Source organism: Schistocerca cancellata, chromosome 8 (assembly GCF_023864275.1).
Source record: "Schistocerca cancellata isolate TAMUIC-IGC-003103 chromosome 8, iqSchCanc2.1, whole genome shotgun sequence".
Lineage (NCBI taxonomy): Eukaryota > Metazoa > Arthropoda > Insecta > Orthoptera > Acrididae > Schistocerca > Schistocerca cancellata.
In genome coordinates, this window is record NC_064633.1 from 25,549,215 (window position 1) to 25,574,312 (window position 25,098).

The window sequence follows — 25,098 nt, forward strand, 5'->3', positions numbered from 1 at the left end:
AAACATTACAGACAAGAACAGGACAGAGGAACACCAGACAGAAAGAAACAGAAGAAAGGAAGACGGCCGGAGACTGGTTGACTGACCACGAGAACAAAAAAGGGAAAGAGCCAACCATCTCACGGCACACCAGAACAGCAACAGACACAAGGACAAAAGACACAGAAAAGGAAAGGTGCAGGACCTCCCTAAATCGAACCATAAAACTGACTACCACGGATAAAATTTAAAACGGCATCAGCCATGGAGGCATCGTCAGATAAAATCAAAGCCAAAGTGCCCGGGAGATTAAAAGATTGCCGGAGTGTGCGCAGTCGAGGACACTCCAGCAAAATGTGGCCGACCGTCAGCCGGGACCCACACCGACACAAGGGGGGATCCTCCTGACGCAACAGATGGCCGTGCGTCAGGTATGTATGGCCGATGCGCAGCCGACACAGGACTACCGAGTCCCTGCGAGAAGCCCGCAGGGAGGAACGCCACACATCGGTCGTCCCCTTGACAGCCCGCAGTTTATTCGGGGCTGTCATGCCACGCCACTCAGCAGCCCACACCCCAATCAGCTTACGGCGCAACACCATCTGCTGGTCGCGAGCCGTAAGGCCGACCTCCAAAGCCGGGGCGTCGATCGCCCCTTTGGCCAGCCTGTCTACACGTTCGTTCCCTGGGATGCCAACATGACCGGGCGTCCAAACCAGGACCACCGAACGACCAGAACGGGCAATGGCGGAAACAGTCTCCTGAATGGAGGACACCAGAGGAGAGGAGGGATAGCAGCGGTCGATGGCCTGAAGGCTGCTCAGGGAGTCACTGCAGATGACGACGGACCTACCTGAGCAGAAACGCATATGCTCAAGAGCGCGCAATATGGCCACCAGCTCTGCAGTAAAAACACTGCAGCCAGCCGGCAAGGAGCGCTGCTCAACATGAGCAGCATGAGCAAAAGAGTAGGCAGTGCGACCATCAACCAGGGAACCATCAGTGTAGACAGTCTCACAGTCCGAAAATGAGGCGAGGAGAGCAAGAAAACGGCGACGGAGGGCCATAGGCGGAACCGAGTCCTTAGGTCCCTGTGCCAAATCCAGACGGACGGATGGCCGGGACAAACACCAGGGAGGCGTAGGTGCACGGACCCGGAAGGGAGGCGGAAGAGGGAATGAACCCAATTCCGACAGCAGGGACTGAACGCGGACAGCGACGGAAAGCCCAGACCTAGGTCGCCGTTCGGGCAGATGGAGGACCATAGCAGGGAAAAGCAGGCGACGATTGGGATGATCTGGCGAGCAATGAACGTGGACAGCATAGTCGACGAGCAGACGATGGCGGCGAATTCGCAGCGGGGGAACCCCGGCCTCCACCAGTAGACTATCCACGGGGCTGGTGCGAAAAGCGCCAGTGGCAAGCCTAACCCCACAGTGGTGTATGGGGTCTAACAACTTCAACACTGAGGGGGACGCAGACCCATAGGCCAGGCTCCCATAATCAAGCCGGGACTGCACAAGGGCTCGGTACAACCGCAGCAGCGTGCAGCGATCTGCACCCCAAGACGTGTGGCTAAGGCAGCGGAGGGCGTTGAGGTGCCGCCAGCATTTTTGCTTCAGCTGAGTAACATGAGGAACCCATGTGAGCCGGGCATCAAACACGAGTCCCAAGAAGCGGCAAGTGTCCACCACTTCAAGCAGGTGGCCGTCGAGGTAAAGTGCAGGATGAGGGTGGACCGTCCGACGCCTGCAGAAGTGCATTACTCGAGTCTTGGGTGCAGAGAACTGAAAACCGTGAGTCAGAGCCCATGATGCTGCCTTGCGAACGGCGACTTGCAGCCTGCGTTCGGCGACTCCCGTAGTCGTGGAGCTAAATGAGATGCAGAAGTCGTCGGCATACAAAGAAGGAGACACCGACGACCCCACTGCTGCAGCCAGACCATTAATGGCCACTAAAAATAAGGAGACGCTCAACACCGAGCCCTGCGGGACCCCATTTTCCTGTATGTAAGAGGAACTAGAGGTGGCACCGACTTGCACCCGGAAAGAGCGGTGCAATAAAAAGCTTTGAAGAAAAGCCGGGAGCCGACCACGAAGACCCCACTCATGCAATGTGGCGAGGATGTGATGCCTCCATGTGGTGTCATACGCCTTCCGCAGATCGAAAAACACGGCAACGAGATGCTGACGTCGGGCAAAGGCCGTACGGACAGCAGATTCCAGCCGTACCAAATTGTCCACTGCAGACCGGCCCCGGCGGAAGCCACCCTGGGATGGAGCGAGGAGACCGCGCGACTCAAGGACCCAACACAAACGCCGCCCCACCATACGTTCGAGCAATTTGCACAAAACGTTGGTGAGGGTAATGGGACGATAGCTGTCCACCGCCAGTGGGTCCGCACCGGGCTTCAAGATGGGGACAATAACACCCTCTCGCCATTGCGACGGGAACACGCCTTCGCTCCAAATGCGATTAAATATCGCGAGAATGTGTCTCTGGCAGTCCCTGGAGAGATGCTTCAGCATCTGTGCGTGGATGCAGTCCGGTCCTGGTGCTGTATCAGGGCAATCGGCGAGGGCAGCGAGGAATTCCCTCTCGCTGAAAGGAGCATTGTATGTTTCATAATGACGCGTGTGGAATGAGAACGGCGTCCGCTCGGCTCGCTCCTTTAGAGAGCGAAAGGCGGGGGGATAGGAAGCAGTCGCAGAGCTCTGAGCAAAGTGCGCGGCTAGCCGTTCAGCAATGGCGGCACCGTCCGTGCACACAGCGCCGTTCAAGGAGAGCCCAGGGACACCCATAGGGGTCTGGGAGCCATAAATCCGCCGGATCCGGGACCACACGTGCGAGGACGAGACACGGGAGCCCAGGGAGGAGACGTACCTCTCCCAGCACTCCTGCTTACGCCGTGCAATAAGACGGCGGGCGAAGGCACGGAGCCTCTTAAAGGCGATGAGGGTCTCCAGAGACGGGTGCCGCCTATGACGCTGGAGAGCCCGCCTACGGTCGCGAATAGCCTCAGCAATCTCCGGCGACCACCAGGGGACAGTCTTCCTCCGAGGGAGGCCAGAAGAACGGGGGATGGAAGCCTCGGCCGCTGAAAGGATGGACGTGGTTAAAACACGAACCACCTCGTCAATGTCACCCTGTGGGGGAGACTCAATGGTTGCAGCGGAAGTAAAAGCTGGCCAGTCAGCCCTGTGGAGAGCCCAGCGGGGCAAGCGCCCAGAAGAATGACACTGGGGCAGTGACAAATAGATGGGAAAATGGTCACTACCACACAGGTCAGGGTGCACTCTCCAGTGGAGGGATGGGACAAGGCCAGGGCTGCAAATAGAGAGATCGATGGCCGAGAACGAGCCATGGGCCACACTGAAATGCGTGGGAGCACCGGTGTTCAAGAGGCTAAGGTCGAGCTGAGCCAACACATGCTCCACGGCCCGACCGCGAACATCGGAGACAGTCCCACCCCATAGAGGGTTGTGGGCATTGAAATCACCCAGCAGCAAAAAAGGTGGCGGCAGTTCGGCTATCAGAGCAGCCAGGACATGCTGTGCGACAACACCATCAGGTGGAAGGTAAATACTGCAGACGGTGATAGCCTGTGGCGTCCACACCCGAACAGCGACAGCCTCTAAAGCTGTTTGTAGAGGTACAAACTCGCTGTGAAGAGAGTTAAGGACATAGATGCAGACGCCACCAGACACCCTTTCATAAGCTGCTCGGTTCTTAAAATAACCCCGATAGCCACGGAGGGCGGGGGTTCGCATTGCTGGAAACCAAGTTTCCTGCAGAGCAATGCAAAGGAAAGGATGACGGCTGAGAAGTTGGCGGAGCTCAGCTAGATGGTGGAAGAAACCGCTGCAGTTCCACTGGAGGATGGTACTAGCCAGGGATGGGAAAGGCGTGAAGGGACTGGGGGGGCAGATTACGCCTCCGGGGCCCCTGCCGCCACCGAGTCACCACCTGGACAACAGCTATCCACTGCATCCGAGGGACTGGCGAGATCCATGTCCTCAGCGGACGCCAGGATCTCCACCTCATCCTCGGATGCAGAGGGAGAAGGTTGCGGTGGGACAGGTGCCACTGCAATTTCAGGATGCTTGGGAGCCTTTTTCTTTGACTGCTTTGCGCGCTGAGCCTTAGGTGGTTCTGGCTGGGAGGGCCTCACTGGGTCAGTCTCTGGGACTGAAGACGACCGTGACGCCCTACGACCAGCGACCGGTGGTTGTTTGACAACCTTGCGGGTGTCCACTTTGGCACTGGGCAAAGCCTGGGATGGGAGGGCCCCAAGGGACCCCTTCCGAGCGAGAGGAGCCGAAGAAGGCTCACGCTTCTCCGGCTGTGAAGGGGGAACAGATGTCCCCGGTGGTTGGGGTAGTGTGGCTCCTGAAGGAGATGGAGCAGGAGCAACAGGGAGTGAAGTGCCCCCCACAACCAAGGGGGCCGGTGAATGCTGACCGAGCTGAGATCGAACTGGTGTTGCAGCAGCGGCATAACTAGTTGGCATTGGCACAGGATGTAGCCGCTCAAATTTCCGCCTTGCCTCGGTGTAGGACAGGCGGTCCAGGGTCTTATATTCCATTATCTTCCTTTCTTTCTGGAAGATCCTACAGTCCGGCGAGCAGGGGGAATGGTGTTCTCCACAGTTAACACAGATAGGAGGCGGGGCACATGGAGTATCAGGATGCGAAGGACGTCCACAATCCCGACACGTGATGCTGGAAGTACAGCGAGATGACATGTGCCCGAACTTCCAGCATTTAAAACACCGCATCGGAGGAGGGATATATGGCTTCACATCACAACGGTAAACCATCACCTTAACCTTTTCGGGTAAGACATCACCCTCAAAGGCCAAGATGAAGGCACCGGTGGCTACCTGATTATCCCTCGGACCCCGATGGACGCGCCGGACGAAGTGAACACCTCGTCGTTCGAGGTTGGCGCGTAATTCATCGTCGGACTGCAGAAGAAGATCCCTGTGGAATATTATACCCTGGACCATGTTGAGACTCTTATGCGGCGTGATGTTAACTGAAACATCCCCCAACTTGTCACAATTGAGCAACCTCCGTGACTGGGCAGAGGATGCCGTTTTGATGAGCACAGAACCAGAGCGCATCTTGGACAAGCCCTCCACCTCCCCGAACTTGTCCTCTAAATGCTCCACAAAAAACTGGGGCTTGGTTGACATAAACGATTCCCCATCAACTCGCGTACACACAAGGAACCGGGGTGAATAGTCTCCACTGCCTTCTTTTGCCAGACGTTCCTCCCATGGAGTGGCCAGGGAGGGAAATGATCGTGAATCGTATTTCCTGCCGTTGAGGTTAGACCTCGATCGCTTAGAGACTGCTGGTGGTGGCCCACCAGCGAGAGATGATGTACCACGCTTCATTGCGGGTCATCCGCCCTGATGCCACCTACTCCGACCAAGGGCCCTCCCCACGGGCGCCACCCAGCCACAGCAAAGGCCACCTGGCAGGATGGCCATTGCCGGGAGTCCCGATGCCCCGGGGCGATGGGCATCTACTCCTTGGCATACGTGGGGAGTTAACGGCGCAGGCATCAGTAGAGCGATCCCTGTGTTGTCAGGGGGCTACAACCAAGAGGGTACATGGCGGCCCCACCACAACGGACTGGCTACCGTGCTGGATCTTAGGTGCAAAAAATGGCCAAGGTCGTCGTCGCAGTTAAAAGAAACGCTGCAGAGTGCAGTGTGGTAATCGCCCAAGAGATCGAAAACGAGCGGGACACCATTGCAACGACGAGAAAGACGGCTAAAGGTCTAATTGCACGACGGATACAGTGCACCATGTAAGGCGCCCTTCCCCAATTGGCTCGCTCTTCGGAATAATTTAGAAAGATGGAGGTCAAACCCGAGAGGGGACCATCACATAAGGCCGAAACATGTGAGACTCCTTTTAGTCGCCTCTTACGACAGGCAGGAATACCGCGGGCCTATTCTAACCCCCGAACCCGCAGGGGGGGGAGGAGAGGGGAAGGGAGCAACATACAGCTTCACATCGCATCAGTATACCGTCACCCTGAGCTTTTCAGCCAATTAATTACCCTCAAAGACCAAGATGAAGGCACCACTAGTGACTCCGCTGTTGTTTGGCCTCCTATGTACATAACAGTCATCCCGTCTGTCCACGTTGGCGCGTAGCTCATCATCAGACTGTAAGAGCAGGTGTCTGTGGAAAATGATGCCCTGAACTAAATTTAGACTGTCAACCAGCTTGTTACAGGCAAGCACTGCCTGTGACTAGGCAGAGGATGCTGATTTGATCAAAACTGACCCACTTTTCATTTCAGACATAGCTGCCACTTCCCCAAATTTGTCTTCAAGTTCTCCACAAAGGTCTTTGTGGCCAAGACAGAATCACCACCAGTCATTGTACAAACCAAGTATTGCGGGTAGTATTGCTCTGCTTGCCACATAGCCCTACATTCCTCCCAGTCATAGCCATGAAGGGAACATTTTAGGGGTGTATTTCTCTGCACTGACAGAGACTGTCCTTTCATAGAGCCTGCTGGAGGCATATGGCCTTCAGCAGGTGATAACTTCATCCACTTCATTTGCACCTTATCCGCCATGGTGCCACGCAATCCGAACGGAGTGTCCCCCCCTTATTGGTACCATCTAGCCTCAGCAACTGCTACCTGGTCAGCAACCCATTGCTTGGGAGTCCTCATGCCCCAGGCGTGACAGGCACATACTCCTTGGCACACAAGAGGAGTTTTCAGCTCAGGCACCAACAGTGTGATCTTTGCGTGGACGGGGGGCGGGGGGGGGGGGGGGGGGGGGGGGGTGAGTACCACCGTGCAGGTACTTGACAAGTCTAGCCCCACCCAACAATGGGATAACTATCATGCTGGATTTTGCGTGTATTACCTCATTAAAGGGAATGGTGCAAACACAGAAAGCACAATTGGTGGCAGATCAAACCCAACAATGGGGACCATGTGTTTATTTAATGACAAGTTGAACAAAATGCCAGAAATGGAAGCTTAAGGCCCATCATAAACCAGGTCTAAGCAGGGTCGGCACAAAGTAAACTACCTTATGGAGAGGCAGAGGGGGTTGATAGTGGAAGTGTAAGCTTGCAGCACAGAAAGGAAGTAGTGCTGCAAAGGCTGGGGACCCATTGTAACCAAGCTATGATGTAGCCATCATGCAGTCTTTGCCTCCAAATATTTAATTTGCAACAGATGTGTAGCAGAAGTTTTACAAATACCATACTTCTGAACAGCAATAAAAAAAAGGTAATTTTGTTGAAGAAATGTCATTACAACCAAGTTCTCAATGATGAAAATGAGTTTTTCCATGTACCATCAAACGGGTGATTTCAGATGGTTTTGAGGCTATTTTCACCACTATCTGCAGAGGTTCTGTTAGATTGCATTGTTTGTTGTAGAAATAGTGGAGTAATGTATAATGGACAAAAATATTTAAAAAAGAAAGTCTGTGTGCATCTATGTTTGCCAGAGATAGATGAAGTGTTCAAATTCACCCCCTGGATTGGGGTGATTTCGGACACACATTTTTTAAGTCTCTATCCAAAGTTACAGAGTATATGGAGGGAATTCGTATATAGATTCACTTTTTTTAAAAAAAATTACATTCTTCCTATCTGATTTTAGTGACTTAACACATTTTAACAATGTCCATCATTACAAATAAATAATAAGGATTGAGATATGAATATTATATATTAAAGGTCAATTCTTATTTTCTAACAAATTAAATTTTCACAGTTCACAACAAAAAAATCCTCTCCTTCCAGCAGTAAAAATTAATTGGATGATGGGTTGTTCTCATTTTCATGACTGTTAAAGCACTATCACTTGTTTCCACGCTGCTTTAGTTTTTCTGGAATTCATCGACCCATAACTGATTTCAGAGGAGGAATAGCTAGTTTGCAGCAGCAGGAATTGCCTAGCTGATGTGGAGACTAAGGAACTTCTTTGAGCTTTTCTTTGGAACAGCAAGTCCATGTCTTTGTTTTGTTTTGTTGGCTCTCCTTGTTATTACGCTATTTCTGTAAGACATGATCTGAAAGCCAATCTTTACATTATCAGTACAGTTTGCTGAAATCTTGTTAGTCGAAGTCTGCTTCATAAGAAATGGAAATACATCTTTGGAAATTGTCTTGCATGAGCATTTCTTTCATTCAGTTAATATGGCAATGCGACTTGCATTGGTCTGGAGAAGCTTACATCCAGCACTTGGAGGAGGTGGATGCTAGCTTTTTCAAATAGGACAAAGCGGTTGTAAAGGACAAATCTTCAAATATTGGTAGATTAAGTCATCCGGTCTTGTTCCTTTCAAAATGGGTTCCCTGTGGACCATCTTGCCTCGTGTCCCACAAATGCTCACATTTATTAAGGGTGGATGGAGGAAGCAGTTTACCATCGGCACTTGCTGTCATTATCGGAACACTATATATTTCAATGAATCCATCACTTATTCAGCATGCTCACTCCCTCATTTTATAATTATCTCCTACTTGCCCCCGATCATCTGACAAGTTGGTTTCATCATAGCTAATTATGTGGCTTTATACTGGAGAAACATATTTTAACTGTCTCTGTTCACTTCTGCGCAAGCTCTTTTAATATGTTCACTTAAGTGAACGGAGAGATCTTCTGAATGCCGCTTTGAGGAATGAATGCACTCATTCTTCTCCTGATAAATTATTAGAAAATTTCTTCTCTTTTTGGCCAGATTTATGAAGATAGCCTTTCACTAAATGTCTAATATCCAATTTAGTGGTTTTTTTTTTTTTTGTGGTTTTAAGGCGCACAACTACAGTGGTCATTAGTGCCCAGACTAAGTTATGAATGCACTGCAAGGCACAAGGTTAAAACAGCAACTAAAAAGGACGACAATATAAAAGGAACATTAACAGGCAAGGGAATAAAAGAAAACAGCATAATCAAATGTCCTTAGACAGGTTTGTCAAGTGGATAAAACAAAGAACACGAGCAGCTGCTGCTCGGTAATCTGCTAAAATGGCATCCAGAGTAAGATCAATGCGCAGTGTATTAAAATTTGGACAGGACGTTAAAATGTGGCATTGTTGTTGTGGTCTTCAGTCCTGGGACTGGTTTAATGCAGCTCTCCAAGCTACTCTATCCTGTGCAAGACTCTTCATCTCCCAGTACCTGCTGCAGCCTACATCCTTCTGAATCTGCTTAGTCTATTCATCTCTTGGTCTCCCTCTACAATTTTTACCCTCCAAGCGGCCCCCAGTACGAAATTGGTGATCCCTTGATGCCTCAGAACATGTCCTACCAACCAATCCCTTCTTCTAGTCAAGTTGTGCCACAAACTCCTCCCCAATCCTACTCAATACCTCCTCATTAGTTATGTGATCTACCCATCTAATCTTCAGCATTCTTCTGTAGCACCACATTTCAAAAGTTTCTATTCTCTTCTTGTCTAAACTGTTTATCGTCAATGTTTTACTTCCATACATGGCTACACTCCATACAAATACTTTCAGAAACGACTTCCTGACACTTAAATCTATACTCGATGTTAACAACAAATTTCTCTTCTTCAGAAATGCTCTCCTTGCCATTGCCAGTCTACATTTTATATCCTCACTACTTCGACCATCATCAGTTATTTTACTCCCTAAATAGCAAAACTTCTTTACTACTTTGAGTGTCTCATTTCCTAATAAAATTCCCTCACCATCACCCGACTTAATTCGACTGCATTCCATTATCCTCGTTTTGCTTTTGTTGATGTTCATCTTATATCCTCCTTTCAAGACACTGTCCATTCCGTTCAACTGCTCTTCCAAGTCCTTTGTTGTCTCTGACAGAATTACAATGTCATCGGCGAACCTCAAAGTTTTTATTTCTTCTCCGTGGATTTTAATACCTACTCCGAACTTTTCTTTTGTTTCCTTTACTGCTTGCTCAATATACAGATTGAATAACATCGGGGAGAGGCTACAACCCTGTCTCACTCCTTTCCCAACCACTGCTTCCCTTTCATGCCCCTCGACTCTTATAACTGCCATCTGCTTTCTGTACAAATTGTAAATAGCCTTTCGCTCCCTGTATTTTACCCCTGCCACCTTCAAAATTTGAAAGAGAGTATTCCAATCGACATTGTCAAAAGCTTTCTCCAAATCTACAAATGTAGGTTTGCCTTTCCTTAATCTTTCTTCTAAGATAAGTCATAGGGTCAGTATTGCCTCACGTGTTCCAACATTTCTACAAAATCCAAACTGATCTTCCCCGAGGTTGGCTTCTACCAGTTTTTCCATTCATCTGTAAAGAATTCGCGTTAGTATTTTGCAGCTGTGACTTATTAAACTGATAGTTCGGTAATTTTCACATCTGTCAACACCTGCTTTCTTTGGGATTTGAATGATTATATTCTTCTTGAAGTCTGAGGAAATTTCGCCTGTCTCATACATCTTGCTCACCAGATGGTAGAGTTTTATCAGTACTGGCTCTCCCAAGGTCGGCAGTAGTTCTAATGGAATGTTGTCTACTCCCGAGGCCTTGTTTCGGCTTAGGTCATTCAGTGCTCTGTCAAACTCTTCACGCAATATCGTATCTCCCATTTCATATTCATTTACCTCCTATTCCATTTCCATAATATTGTCCTCAAGAACATCGGCCCTGTATAGACACTCTATATACTCCTTCCACCTTTCTGCTTTCCCTTCTTTGCTTAGAACTGGGTTTCCATCTGAGCTCTTGAAATTCATATAAGTGGTTCTCTTATCTCCAATGGTCTCTTTAATTTTCCTGTAAGCAGTATCTATCTTACCCTTCATGAGATAAGTCTCTACATCCTTACATTTGTCCTCTAGCCATCCCTGCTTAGCCATTTTGCACTTCCTGTCGATCTCATATTTGAGAAGTTTGTATTCCTTTTTGCCCGCTTCACTTGCTGCATTTTTGTATTTTCTCCTTTCATCAATTAAATTCAGTATCGCTTCTGTTACCCAAGGATTTCTACTAGCCCTCGTCTTTTTACCTACTTGATCCTCTGCTGCCTTCACTATTTCATTCCTCAGAGCTACCTATTCTTCTTCTACTGTATTTCTTTCCTCCATTCTCCCGGAAACTCTGTACAACCTCTGGTTCTTTCAGTTTATCCAGGTCCCATCTCCTTAAATTCCCACTTTTTTTTGGCGTACCGTCAGCAATTGCCCACATGGGAAGAACGGCGCCGGTGCAGCCGTCAGCAGATGGTGATGGCTGAACCTGTAGTGTCCAATTCATAACCGGGCCAAAACTAACTCCTCCCGCTGAGAAGGGCGTGAAGAGGTCATCCAAGCCAAAGGAAATCCCTAATGTGTAGCCTCATGACACCTTGTCTCAACATTTCTTCTTCTTCCTCATTTAGTACTGATTATCCTCCAAATTTTTTTGGATGCACTTCCCACATTTTATTTTGTAGGGTCAATCTAGGTGTATCACACAAATCACATGCTTTTCTATAGAATAATTTGCAACACTGAATATTATGAAGATCTCTGTAGAAAAGTTCCGGGTCATAATTACACCATACGTTAGCAGCTTTCTTGCTTTTATTCATTCTTTGCATTGACCAGATCCACCCCATGTAGTATACAATTTTGTGAAAAAGTCATTATTTTAAGACTTTACACCAAAAACTCTACACTTACACAGCAATTATCTCAAAGCCGTAGGCTACTTTATCTTATTGACACTGCAGTTATTGTAATTTTTTGCCAGTCGCAGCAATATAAGGTTTCCACTTGATGATACCGTGTGAACTTTCAACAGTAAGGCCATTCATCAGATATTTACCTAGGTAAACATTCAACCCAAAATAAAATCTCACCCTTAAAACAGTAAGTGCGTGGAAGAGAAAATTACAGCAATTCCTTGCTATACAATAGGAAAGAGCAAATAAACCATACTGTCTGAAATCCACCTGATGTCCAAAATCATCCTGCTTGATGGAATTTACATTTTTCAAGTGTTTCAATGTAAGCCTGTAAACTTAAATCATATTATGTTTCCCTGCAACACTGAGGGACGAAGTTATAAATGCCCAAAACAGAGATATTGCTGCATTGTGGAATATGTTTATTGTCTGAAAATTGTATGAATTCAAATATATCTGCACCTGTAATATTGTGCTGGAATCAACTATGAGAGGTCGCCCCCAGTCACCAGATGGGTCTGGAATTAATGGCTGCTGAAGAGCATGTTGCGGAGGCAGCTGTTGTGGCCAAGAAGGAACCACCATTTGACGACTGCCAGGCCAAGATGTTTGAACATTCTGTAGGAATATACAATACACATGGTGATCAAACAGCCAAAAAGTTATTAAACACATTTGATTTAAAATATAAGTAAGACAAAAATGCTAACTTTCTTATTATGCTGTAAGTAAATATTATGTGCAGAACCAGGCATTTATAGCAATAATGGGCTTTAAAAATAGTGTTATCAACAAAAGCTAAAGCTCATCTCTGTAACTGCTTGTGGAAATATACTACGTAGTTCATTGTAATCTCTCTTTTACTGTACTACTAATATAAATAGCATCAGGGATTTGCAATGGCAGTGGTTATTATTAAAAATAGATGACCGCAATATTACATCTGCATTTCCTACATTGTTCACAAGATGAGAGAAATCAACTAACAGCTAAATTCCCCAATAACAGTTACTTTCTCCATATGTCGGTGAGAAGTGGGAGAGGACATCAAGGCCCACAATTATACTACATAAATGTTGGAAAAGTAGATTTTTGTCAAAAAATGCAACTGGCTTGGGGCTCATATGAGGCCGTTATCAAGTGACATCAAACAAATTTTCAACCTGACATTCATCATCAAGTGTCCAAGATCTGTGGTTTAGTCAGTGACTTAATAATGTTTGAGAAGTCTCTGTCAAGAATCCTGGGAAATTTCACATTGTTGTGAGGTTCTTGTTGCTCATGTTGTATGTCTGGTAGTAAATCTCTCCTTTCACACACCTCTACAAGTCTCATGTACTGCATTCACACAATGTAGGTGGATAAAATGAAACCATTGCAAACTATGTCCTGAGACAGTGATAGGATACCATGTTTCTTGTTGTGCCAAATCTTAATAGATTTAGCAATTCAAAACACGTTGTTATTAAGTATTTGGGCACAAATGTTTCATAAAATGTATGTTAGGACCAAGGGTAAATGAACAGTGCAGGATGCACAAAGAACATATGCCTATTATCACAGTCTTCTCTGGTAACTTTGCTGCTATGCACTCATTCAATCTGTTTTACTCTTTGTGTGTTTAATTGCATCTAATGTTCAAGTATGAAACATTCCGATGAAAGCCAATTCACCATGCATATTGATGAACTGAAAGCGAAGTGCAACAAATGAAACAGTTTATGTACTAGGTACAAGGCTTTTAATGAGCATGTGGAATGGGTTCTTAACTCATAGTGCCACAAGAACACTAACCATGACACAGAAAGAAAAGAATTGCATTCTATTTTGACAATGTGGAACATAAAATGAGTGAACTGAAGTTTAAATCAAACAATGGCAAATCCAAGACTGAATGTAACAATATTATGAAAAGGAAAGTTGCTACTCACCATACAGTGGAGATGCTGAGTCGCAGACAGGCACAACAAAAACACTGTTACAAATAAAGCTTTCTGCCATTAAGGCCTTCAACAACAACGACAACAACAACGACGACGACGACGACGACGACGCACACACACACACACACAAACACACACACACACACACACACACACACACACACACACACGACTGCAGTCCCTGGCAACCAAAACCACACTGAAGTTTGCAATTTTCGTAAAAATGTACACTATGTCAGTGATGACTTGCCCTTTAGAAAGTACTTTGTGTGTGTGTGTGTTGTGTGTGTGTGTGTGTGTGTGTGTGTGTGTGTGTGCGTTCGGAGGGCCGGGCGCAGATGTACAGATGCATGTCCATGTGTGTTCGGATTTTACTGGTACTCAACATTCAAGTTGTCAGTGCCCTTACAAGTATTAAAAGAAACAAGTTTTCAGAAAATGGCTAAACCTGTTATCTCACGGTAACAAGTAAACTGACAAAATGACACACACTCACTCCCAAGTCACTCATGTTGACCCACACAATCACTCAATCTTACATGACTTCACACAATGGAGAAAGGGTGAAAGGTGCTATACCTGGGACTAAACTGCAAACCAAATGACAAGAGGAGATAAGATAACAGCACAGGAAAATGTGACTGGCAGACTGCTTTTAAAAAAAAAAGACTGAGGAGCTAGTCACCCTAAAAACACATTAAGAACATACCCTTAAAATTTTAGAAAACAAACTGGACAAATCATGCAACCTTAAAACTCTAACCACATTCATTTCAAAGTCACTTAATTGAGTGTGCACCATGAACAGATGGTGCAGTACGAAATTTGAAATATTTTGTGCATATGAGTTTCGTTGCTGAAAGCTGCTGCACTCCCAACATGAAAGAATTCTTAGAATAAGTGCTAAGCTTTTGGAGAACATAATCATTCACAGATTCTGAAGCACATTACTTTTCTCCTGATGGAGCATCAGGCAGGATGGATCTCATGAAATCCTCCCCACTCCACCAAGAGTGTCTTTCCGCTATCCACCTAACCTTTGTAACCTCTTGGTTCATCCCTACGAAATCCCCAAACCGCCTTCCCTACCCTCTGACTCCTACCCTTGTAACCGCCCCTGGTGTAAAACCTGTCCCATGCACCCTCCCACCACCACCTACTCCAGTCCGGTAACTCAGATGGTGTACACGATCAAAGGAAGAGTCATGTGTGAAAGCACCCACGTGATTTACCAACTGACCTGCCTACACTGTGACGCTTTCTATGTGGGAATGACCAGCAACAAACCGTCCATTCGCATGAATGGACACAGGTAGACAGTGTTTGTTGGTAATGAGGATCACCCTGTAGCTAAACATGCCTTGGTGCACGGCCAGCACATCTTGGCACAGTGTTACACCGTCCGGGTTATCTGGATACTTCCCACTAACACCAACCTATCCGAACTCCGGAGATGGGAACTTGGCCTTCAATATATCCTCTCTTCCCGTTATCCACCAGGCCTCAATCTCCGCTAATTTCAAGTTGCCGCCACTCATACCTCACCTGTCATTCAACAACATCTTTGCCTCTGCACTTCCGCCTCGACTGACATCTCTGCCCAAATTCTTTGCCTTTAAATATGTCTGCTTGTGTCTGTATATGTGTTGATGGATGTGTGTGTGTGTGTGTGTGTGTGTGTACCTGTCCCTTTTTCCCCCTAAGGTAAGTCTTTCCGCTCCCAGGATTGGAATGACTCCTTACCCTCTCCCTTAAAACCCACATCCTTTCATCTTACCCTCTCCTTCCCTCTTTCCTGACGAAGCAACTGTTGGTTGCGAAAGCTTGAAATTTTGTGTGTGTGTTTGTGTGTTTTTTATTGTGCCTATCTACCAGCGCTTTCCCGTTTGGTTAAGTCATGGAATCTTTGTTTTTAATATATATATATTTTTTTAATTTAATCTGAAGAACATGACCTCTTATTTATCCATATTTAGAAGTGGTACTAATATTCTTCTTACTGTAAATAGCACTTACAGAGAAATTATGAATTCCAAGACTTAATGTTATTATATTGTGTTGATTTCCCTTGCTAATTCTCAACTCTGTATATAACAGAGAATTTCACCATTACCAAGGATAAATGAACTGGACACTTACCGTCAACAACATCTGGCGTCCACTTTGCTCAACCATGGAAACAGGCACATACTGTTGTTGAGGTGCAACCTATGGAGAAAAAAATGTAAAAAATAATTCAGAAACCAGAAAAGCTTAAAAAAGGACTGTATCAGTAATTCTTGTTGAATAGCTGGTCTATCAATGCACACAAAATCTATCCCAATATTTTCATTACTGCTTCAGAATATGCAACAGTGGATGAAACAACTCTCAGTTTTAGGGGTAAATGCCCTTGGGTCATTCCATGTCAGTTCAACCAGGGGCTCCAGGTCATAGTCTCAGATTTGACAAACTCAGTACACTAATTCTACCATGTGTGAAACACTCGTGTACAAAGTATTAGTTTCCCCTGCCAATTAGTTCCAGAATTGTGAAAGAAGATGGCGTGACCCAGAAATTGCAACCCGCATCCGGCAATCTATCTTCAGAACCAACTTCAGGTCTTAGTAACTTTCGAACTATTCCGCACAGTCCAGTGAAATTTTTACAACCCAGTAACATCCATGTAGAGAACACACTCCATGAATCAAAACACCAACAACATATTTCTGAGGGAAAATAAAAAATTCCAAAATGTGATTTAAAAAATGTAAAATGTTAAAAGGTACACATTGTAGGTGCTCTCTATGCCAAATACAATTCACTCAAAAAGGGTATAAATTTTTTTTGTGGTAAGCTCAATGTGGCCTAAACACACGCAGATCTCATCATGCCCATATCAGTCACAAAAACTGAGTTACATCCACATGAAAAATTACCTGAAAAACATGGATTTTAGAAGTGTGGTAGCACAAAAGGGACAAGTGGTATCCAAGCCAAATTTCACATACTGCACAAGCCATAATTCTGGAACTAATTCGCAGGGGAACTTAAAATTTTGAATAGGAGTGTTCCACACTTGGTAGCATTGTTGTGCTAAATTTCAGCCAAATCTGAGACTAACAGCTGGAAAATTTTCTCAAATTGGTTGAACCGACATGGAATGACCCATTTTCAACATGTAAGATTCAGCAAAATCTGAAAAATACAGGATGAAAATTGTATCATTCTGTGACACAAGACCACCTCCTGTGGAGAGATCCCTTACAGAGGGAAAGGAACAATAACTCACCAAGGTTTGCTACTACATACCTAATACATTCTTCAATTGACAGAACCACTCCACCTAACAAATTATGCTGTCACCTGTGACAGTTGGTTTTCATTTACAGAACTTTGCAAGGAAGTCTGTAAATGCGAAAGCACCGGGTTGGTACACCGAGGGAAAATGAGAAAAACACAAGCAAGAAAATCCCCCATCTATTATTGCAACCAAATGTGTAACATCAATGGGAAGTTCATGTTTCCTTTATATGCCTGATAAGATGTTAGTTAGGGAAGGGGAAAAAGAGAGAGAGATAGAGAGAGATTCTACTGTCCTCAATACACTAAGTTCGACAAGTTGAGTCACAGCTATCCAACAGATAGAGGTAGCAGAAGATGGCCAATGCACTATTTCTACCAGATAATGGATGTTGTTAGAGTAAATACCTTCATACTGCAGTATCACTAACAATGCAGTGACACAAGTCAGTCAATTTGACTTTTTGAAATCATCAGCATTCTTACAGGCAAGGCCCTTTATGAAAGTGAATGTGACAAATGAAAGGTTACCCGGAAATCTACAAACTGAAGTAATATCAGATATGGGTTTCTAGAGCCTGCCAAATCTGCCCCTCTCCCTGCGCTCTGGTGTCAACCAGAAAGACAGATTATCTACAGCCGAATGACAGAAAAACATAATTTATGACAGACCTGTGCCATGTCAACATGAGAAAACTAAACAGCTATGTTTTCGATGTTAACCAGAATAAATGACAGAACACTGAAGGAAGTATTAGCTGCCTAATCTAGTTGTACCTAGTTTTTTACTTTTTTTGACGTGGTCATTTTAATGTATATTGGCTTTTCTTCTCTTTGTGTTTTTGCGTTCTCTCTTTATGTCAACCTGTATTTTGTTCATTTTTTTTTCTTTGTGATACTATGCTCCATTTGTGAAGTTAATTCATTTATTTTGAATTTTAGTAGAATTTAAGTATCAGTCTACAATAAGTTTCAAGGTAGTTGTGAAAAATGTCAAAGAGGCAGAAACTTTTTTTATGCAAGATTTTGGGTTTTCCGTATTTTTTTTTTTTTTTTTTTTTTTTTTTTTTTAAGAGACCACTTTCTTGTATATTTCTTGAGCATTTATTCGTAACAATTAAACTTTATTTCCTCTAAACTATTAACGAAAGTATACATTTAAAAAAATACATTCCTAAAATGCTGAAAACAGTATAGTGTATCTAGAAATGAAGTAGGTAAAAAAGTGCCGATGTTTTAGACGATGTCGTGGCGTTTCAAGTTGTTGACCAAAGGTTAATGATTCATAGATGCAAAAAACAAGGGAGACAGGGATTAGAACCTTAACAAGAAGGATTTTGGATAAAAAAATTGTCTTTTTAGTGCGTTTACATGCTTTGAAATGGTTACAAAAGACTGTTCTCTATCTTACACTATGCTCTACATCAAAAGTTAAAATCATTTCGCTATTCTTAGATGTTTAATATTTTTAAAATAGATATTTCTGGATTCCACATTATTCACTTGTACACTATGATCCAAATAGCTACTGCAGCCTACCGGTATATCCACTTGAACCTGCTTACTGCATTTGTATCTCTGATTCCCTCTATGACATTCAGCCCCCCCCCCCCCAACACACACACACACACACACACACACACACACACACACACACTTCCCTCCAATACTAAACTGACGATTCCTTTTTGTCTCAGAATGTGTCCTGTTAATGGATTTCTTCTTTTAGTAAAGTTATCTCTCAAATATTTTTTTTCCCCAATTCTGTTCAGTACTCCCTCATCAGTTATGTGATTTACCCATGTAATGTTCAGCATTCTTATGTAGCACACCACTTCAAAGGCTTCTATTCTCTTTATGTCTTACGAGCTTTGACTTTCCTACAAGGTTACAGTGGACATTGAAAAGATTTCTTAACAGTTAAATTTATATTAGACTTTAACAAATTTCTTTTTTTCAGAAATGCCTCTCTTGCCATTGGCAATCTACATTTTACACCCTCTCTATTTTGGTCATTACCAGTTGTTTCACAGCACAAATGGCAAAACTCGTTTACTACTTTTTATGTCCAATTTCCTACTCTAATTCCCTGCTCTGCTTAGACAACATTTAATTACCCTTGTTGGTGTCCATCTTATGTTCTCCTTTAAAGAAACTATCCATTCAGTTCAACTTCTCTTCCAATTCCTTTGCTGTCTCTGACAGGAGTACAAGGTCATCGACAAACCTCAAAGTTTTTATCTCTTCTCCCTGAACTTTAATTCCTACTCCTAATTTTTGTCTGGTTTCCTTTAGCTGCTTGCTCAACGTACAGACTGAACAACATTGGGGATAAGCTATTACAAACTTGTGTCACTCCCTTCTCAATCACAGCTTCTATTGCATGCCCCTCAACTCACATAACTGCCATCTGGTTTCTGTAGAAGTTGTAAATAACCATCTACTCCTTGTGTTTTACCTCTGCCACCTTCAGAACTTCAAAGAGTGAACGCCAGTGAACATTTTCAGAAACTTTCAGTAAGTCAACAAATGCCATAAACCTACATTTGAGTTTCTTTATTAACCTATCTTCCAAGTCATAGGACCAGTAGTACTGCCTCCTACATTTCTCTGGAACCCCAACTGATCTTCCCCAAGGCTGAGATCAACCAGTTTTTCCACTCTTCTGCAAATAATGTGTGTCAGTATGTGTCATCTGCTCTTTTTGGAATTATTACAGTCTACCTGGGTCTGACAATATTTCCTGTCACATTCCTCTTGCACACCAGGTAGAACAGTTTTCTCATTGTTGCCTCTCCCAAGGCTATTTATCCTCTGCTCCAAGGACCATGTTTCGACTTAGTCTTTCAGTGGTCTGTAATTCTTCTCATAGTATCATATCTTCCATCTCGCCTTCATCTGTGTCCTCTTCCCTTTCTGTAATATTGACTTCAAGTTCGTTTCCCTCGTACAGCCACTCTCCCCTCCATATATTCCTTCCAAATTGCAGATTTCCCTTATTTGCTTATTACCGGTTTTCCATCTGAGCTCTGGATATTCATACAGCTGCTTCTGTTTTCTCCAAAGTTCTCTTTTACTTACTTGTAGAAGCTATCTATCTTTCCCCTAGTGAAATATGCTTTTAAATCATTACATCTGTCCTCTACCCATTCCTGATTAGCCATTTGCACTTCCTGACAGTCTAATTTTTGATGTTTGTATTCCCTTGTACCTATTTCATTTACTGCATTTTATATTTTCTCCTTTTATCATTTAAATTCAGTTCTTCCTGTGGTATCTAAGGATTTTTACAAAGCACTGTCTTTTTACTTATTTGATGTGTGTCCATATACTAATAAAAAGGCCTAATGCTGCCTGGAATGTGGAAGTCTTCCAAACAGTATTACAATCACTTCTTCCCTAGATCATTTATAACTGACAGCACATATGATAAGATCACAAGGCAATGGCCCGTTTAAAAGACCAATCAAAACCATAAAAGCCTTGCTGCAGATGACACACTGAAAACACCTATTAGTGTCAAGGACATCTTACTGTGGTATTTAATTTTTGGCATTAACAATGCTGTAAAACATGCCATTTTCACTTTCCCCATGACAAATTCAGTAGCTAATCACAAATTTCACACTTTCCTGATGGTTCCAATGTGGTGGCAAAATTTATTTTGTTTAGTAGTGTACAAGCTGGACAACAACTTATGCCATCAGTTCCACTCACTAAATGTGTTAGTGCATACAATTATCTATTTCTTTTGCTACTAAAACAAAAGGTCTTATTTTTAATGAATTATGATTATTCCATAAGTGAAGTTTTTAGTTGGTCATTATGTGATGTGTAACTGATGTAAATAATCTACTGTACCTGCTGAGATATGATAGGTGGCTGAATCTGCAACTGCGGAGGAGGTTGTTGAGCTACAACTGTAACATGTTTAGCAGGAGAACCCATTCCTTGATAACCAGTGGGACAAAGGATGGATGAAACCAACTGATGCTGATGAAATGGATCACCACGTGCAGCATTGGTGTACTGCCGTGCTACCGATCGCCCATTGTACAACTGATACTGAAACAAGCAAAAGAACATAATACAAATTAAAGTGAATTATGTGTTGATAGCCTACATAAAAACTATGTCACAGGTGGCAAACACAACAGTAAACACAAAACTAATTTCTGGAAAGTAAGCTTCTCTAAGAGCAAATTAAAACTAAGGGAAAATCAATTCCTCCCAAGATTTACTTTGGAATACCAATAAAATCTAGCAAACATATGGGCTTTCACTGGCATGCATGCAAGCAAGCATGCACCACGCACGCATACACCCTCTCTCTCTCTCTCTCTCTCTCTCTCTCTCTCACACACACACACACACACACACACACACACACTATCACATACACAAATTATTCATAAAAATTTACTAGATCGAGTACTAAAACTAACCATGTAATAAAGATCTTCAGCATGAAAGCATCAATCCCGCGTCCGGCCATCCTGATTTAGGTTTTCCGTGATTTCCCTAAATCGCTCCAGGCAAATGCTGGGATGGTTCCTTTCAAAGGGCACGGCCGACTTCCTTCCCCATCCTTCCCTAATCCGATGACCTTGCTGTCTGGTCTCCTTCCCCAAACCAACCATAAAAGCATAGGTTTACATCCTGACAATGCACAAAATGTTTTGAAGTATGAACATTTGTACCACAGAGGGCTGGTCCCTACTTAAGCTGACCTCTGTCCTATTGCCAGAACAAAAAACACTGTCCATTAAAATTTGCACAGTAAGAACCAAAACCAGGATGTTCTTTCATAGGAGCAGAAAAGTCATGCACAAGAAGACAAGGGAGAGTAGTTTCATCCTGGCTCTGTGATCAGGAGAAAGAATGTCAGATGTACATTGCTGCTTTCACCGTCTGCAGCTTCTTGTTTCTCAGAACCAGCCTCTCTTTCTCCTACAGGTGTATATATCTGGCTCAACATCAAGATAGTAGTGTACAACAATGTTCACAGATTTCCTTCACTGTTGGAACAGCTTGCTCAATTCCTCTTATCCCCATCATGTGTCCTAGCAACCAGCACAAAGTGATCTATTTCCTCTCCTGTTGAAGCAGAAGAAGGAGTTCTGTATAATCTACATCAGCTGGTTAATTTGCCAAAGAGCTTTCACACCACCAAGGGAATAATGGAAAATGAGAAACTTATTCTTCTGTCGCACCTCATATAGGTCAGTACCTTCAGGAACGGGTGCAACCAAGTGTGCCACAATGTAAACATGTATGGCAGGTAGATCAGTAAGACGTAACATCAAACTAACCACTGATTAGTCAAAGGAGTTTCCACACGTGGAGTTTTGTATCCGCACAGGACACTATAATACTGAGAGACCATCACTGTAGGCACAAATGTAAGTATACAAGCTGACAGTGGCACAATGACAGAGCCGGGGAGCTGAACCCCGTAAGAGGTAATATAACTCAACATGCGAGCAGCAGTGTGTCGAGCACCACGCAGAAACAAGCATAGAAATAGCATGAATGACTGAAGACTAGCATGGAGAAACGGAGCATGGTGCAAGCCAAATACTAGGTCCGAGGTAGCTGACGTCAGCATAAGAACTGACTGACCCTGACCTATCACTGCTGACAGGTGAAAATACGAGTCAACAGTTCTGCCCATATAATGCTTCACAGGCATTACTCCCATGCAAGATTTGTGCCAGTTCATCTGCACTCATATTGATATCTGCTGCCAGGAATACAAAACAGATTATAAGCAAGACTTGTCAAAACATTTATCTGGTTCGCTCCACTTGTTGCAAGTTTGCTCTTGCACTCAGCATAATATTCCAGTGCCCTAGCAGTAGCAAGTTTTTTGCATATTTGCTGAATTGTCATTCTTGCTAAGCACCACCTGTTGGGATACGTTTGTGTGTATAACTCAAGCATTCTCTTTGCATTCCTTCTGCATTTCGGTAGAGCACTAGCATGTGCAGTTTATCTTGAGGTGTAAGTAACTCACTGAATAGTAGAAGCACAGAGTGGTCAGCAGATGCATACAAAAGAGAGAGAGATCTCTCTCTCTCTCTCTCTCTCTCTCTCTCTCTCTCTCTCTCTCTCTCTCACACACACACACACACACACACACACACACACACACACACAGGGGTAGGCACGTGATACATAGGTACCGGAGCTCATGGAGTGCAGCGCACGATGATGATGACACAAAAGGGGAAACAGTTGGATAAAGGATATGTGGGTAGTAGATTAATGGAGATTAAGGCCAAAGGTTCCCACCTGCATAGTTCAGAAAAGCTGATGGCAGAGAGGAGGATCCAGATGGCATGAGTTGTGAAGCAGCCATTAAACTCTAGGATGTTATGCCCTGCTGCACACTGTGTTATTAGATGGTCAATGTAATTCTTGGTCACAGTTTGGCAGCCAGGGCTTTGATTATCTATAACCCTGCCCAGAAATGACGGACATCCTACCCAAGATCCTTCCCACTACTCCTAAAGCCCACCACCTTACACGAGATCCTGGTCCATACGTATAAAGGTCCCATTCCCAACCCCACACCTGAGGGGTTTTATCCCTGCTCAACACCCCGTGCATGACCTGCCCAATCCACCAACCCGGCACTTCCTACTCCAATTCTGTCACAGGACTATAATACTTTTGATACCAATGTAGCAAAAAATATATACGTAAATACATTTATAAAGCATTTCTGGCAGCAGTTCAAAAAGTTCAATCTCTGCACTGATAAACACAATTTTAAAAGAATACCTGCTACAAAATATAATACAAAATAAAATACAGGGAAGAATGAGAAATGGGAAATGGAAAGGGTATAATGTGTATAAATCAGATATAATACAAATGGAACATATAAGACTGTAACAAAAATGAATGAATGGATAAATGAATGAATGGATAAATAAATAAATAAATAAATGCACAAAAAGCTTAAAAAAATAACAAACCAGGTTTTCATATCCGGCCCTGTCTCTCACCAGGCGTTGTACCTGATTGCTCAGCTGATTGTTGAACGTTAAGGTAACATTGCCATTGGAACTGGGTACAAAGTTGACCAGAGGAGGTGGTCCAGCCTGCGCCGTCTGATGATGAGATGTCGTTGATGTACCATTATACCCATTGCGACGGCACACTTCCATCATCTGAACGCTAGCTTTCACATTGTTGCAATGTGCATAGTCTACAAGATGTGCCAGTGTCACAAAAGCATGATTCAGTGCTTCACCAGGTGTGATGCGGCGCTCCTAAAATTTAAAAATCACAACTGTGTGTTAGATAAAAATATTACAGAGGTTCATATGACTAAAATGAATTACATGTTTCTACATCTAACGATCAGCTTCCAAATTACAACTATTCTGGCCAACTTTTTTTGTTCAAAATTTTGTCTACTATGACATAAATATTGCTACCTGGTCCATTGTCAGCATTCTTTTAAGAAGATCGATGAACTCCCTCCGATCAGCTTTCTCAGCAAGAAGTTCTCCACCTTCCAAGTCTGTAGGAACATTTACTTGACCAATGTCATCAAGGCAATTGAAAATGTATTTTCTTGCTTCCTTGGACTTTATTCCAGTCTCCGCTTCATGCTCTTCAGGAGTCTGCAAAAGAATAGGATACATGCATACTTTGAAAACCTGCAACAATATATCTGGGACATTGAAACTAGACTTTCACAATTCAGCAACACACTAATACTGAAGGTCACAAAAGATCAACGTATTTTGGACAACATGGAAAGAACAATGAAGAAATGAGGAATGACATACAAAATTATATGACATTTAGGAAAGAAATCTATTTTGTTTTAGTTCGCATATGCATTCATAAACAGCTGAGAAAAACGTGTTCAGAAAAGCAAGAGAATATAAATAAAAAAGCAATAATGGGAGAGTAAACTCAAGACCTCCTTTTTCTTACTGGGTCATTTCATATTAAGTGGTCCAGATATAAATAAATAAATAAATAAATAAATAAATTAGTGGCTTGAAAATCTCAGAAAAATTTGATGGTTGGTGGGTGAATTTCCTAATGTTTAGTGGACTCAAAAATGCTTAATTAAAAAAAAAAAATTATCATTTGGAACTGGTTGCAATTTTTTTTAAAAAAGAATCTCAATTTTTGAACAGCCATATTATTTTTTGTGCTATTACACTATATAGTATATTAATACTTTGAGTTCAA

At 43.7% G+C, this 25,098-nt stretch overlaps 1 protein-coding gene across 4 annotated transcripts in view; it reads right to left on the bottom strand.

The window, feature by feature from the left end:
* Positions 1 to 25,098, bottom strand: part of LOC126094788 (homeodomain-interacting protein kinase 2) — a 200,130-nt gene that overhangs the window by 102,975 nt on the left and 72,057 nt on the right. For 3 of the 4 annotated variants that reach the window (XM_049909353.1, XM_049909352.1, XM_049909350.1), the window contains exons 8-12: positions 24,324 to 24,515; positions 23,862 to 24,158; positions 20,740 to 20,943; positions 15,736 to 15,804; positions 12,116 to 12,271 (exon numbers count right to left, since the gene is read on the bottom strand). In XM_049909353.1, coding sequence (XP_049765310.1) covers positions 12,116 to 12,271; positions 15,736 to 15,804; positions 20,740 to 20,943; positions 23,862 to 24,158; positions 24,324 to 24,515 — 918 coding nt within the window. The remainder of the gene's footprint in view (positions 1 to 12,115; positions 12,272 to 15,735; positions 15,805 to 20,739; positions 20,944 to 23,861; positions 24,159 to 24,323; positions 24,516 to 25,098) is intronic. The other variant, XM_049909351.1, reaches the window with a different exon arrangement.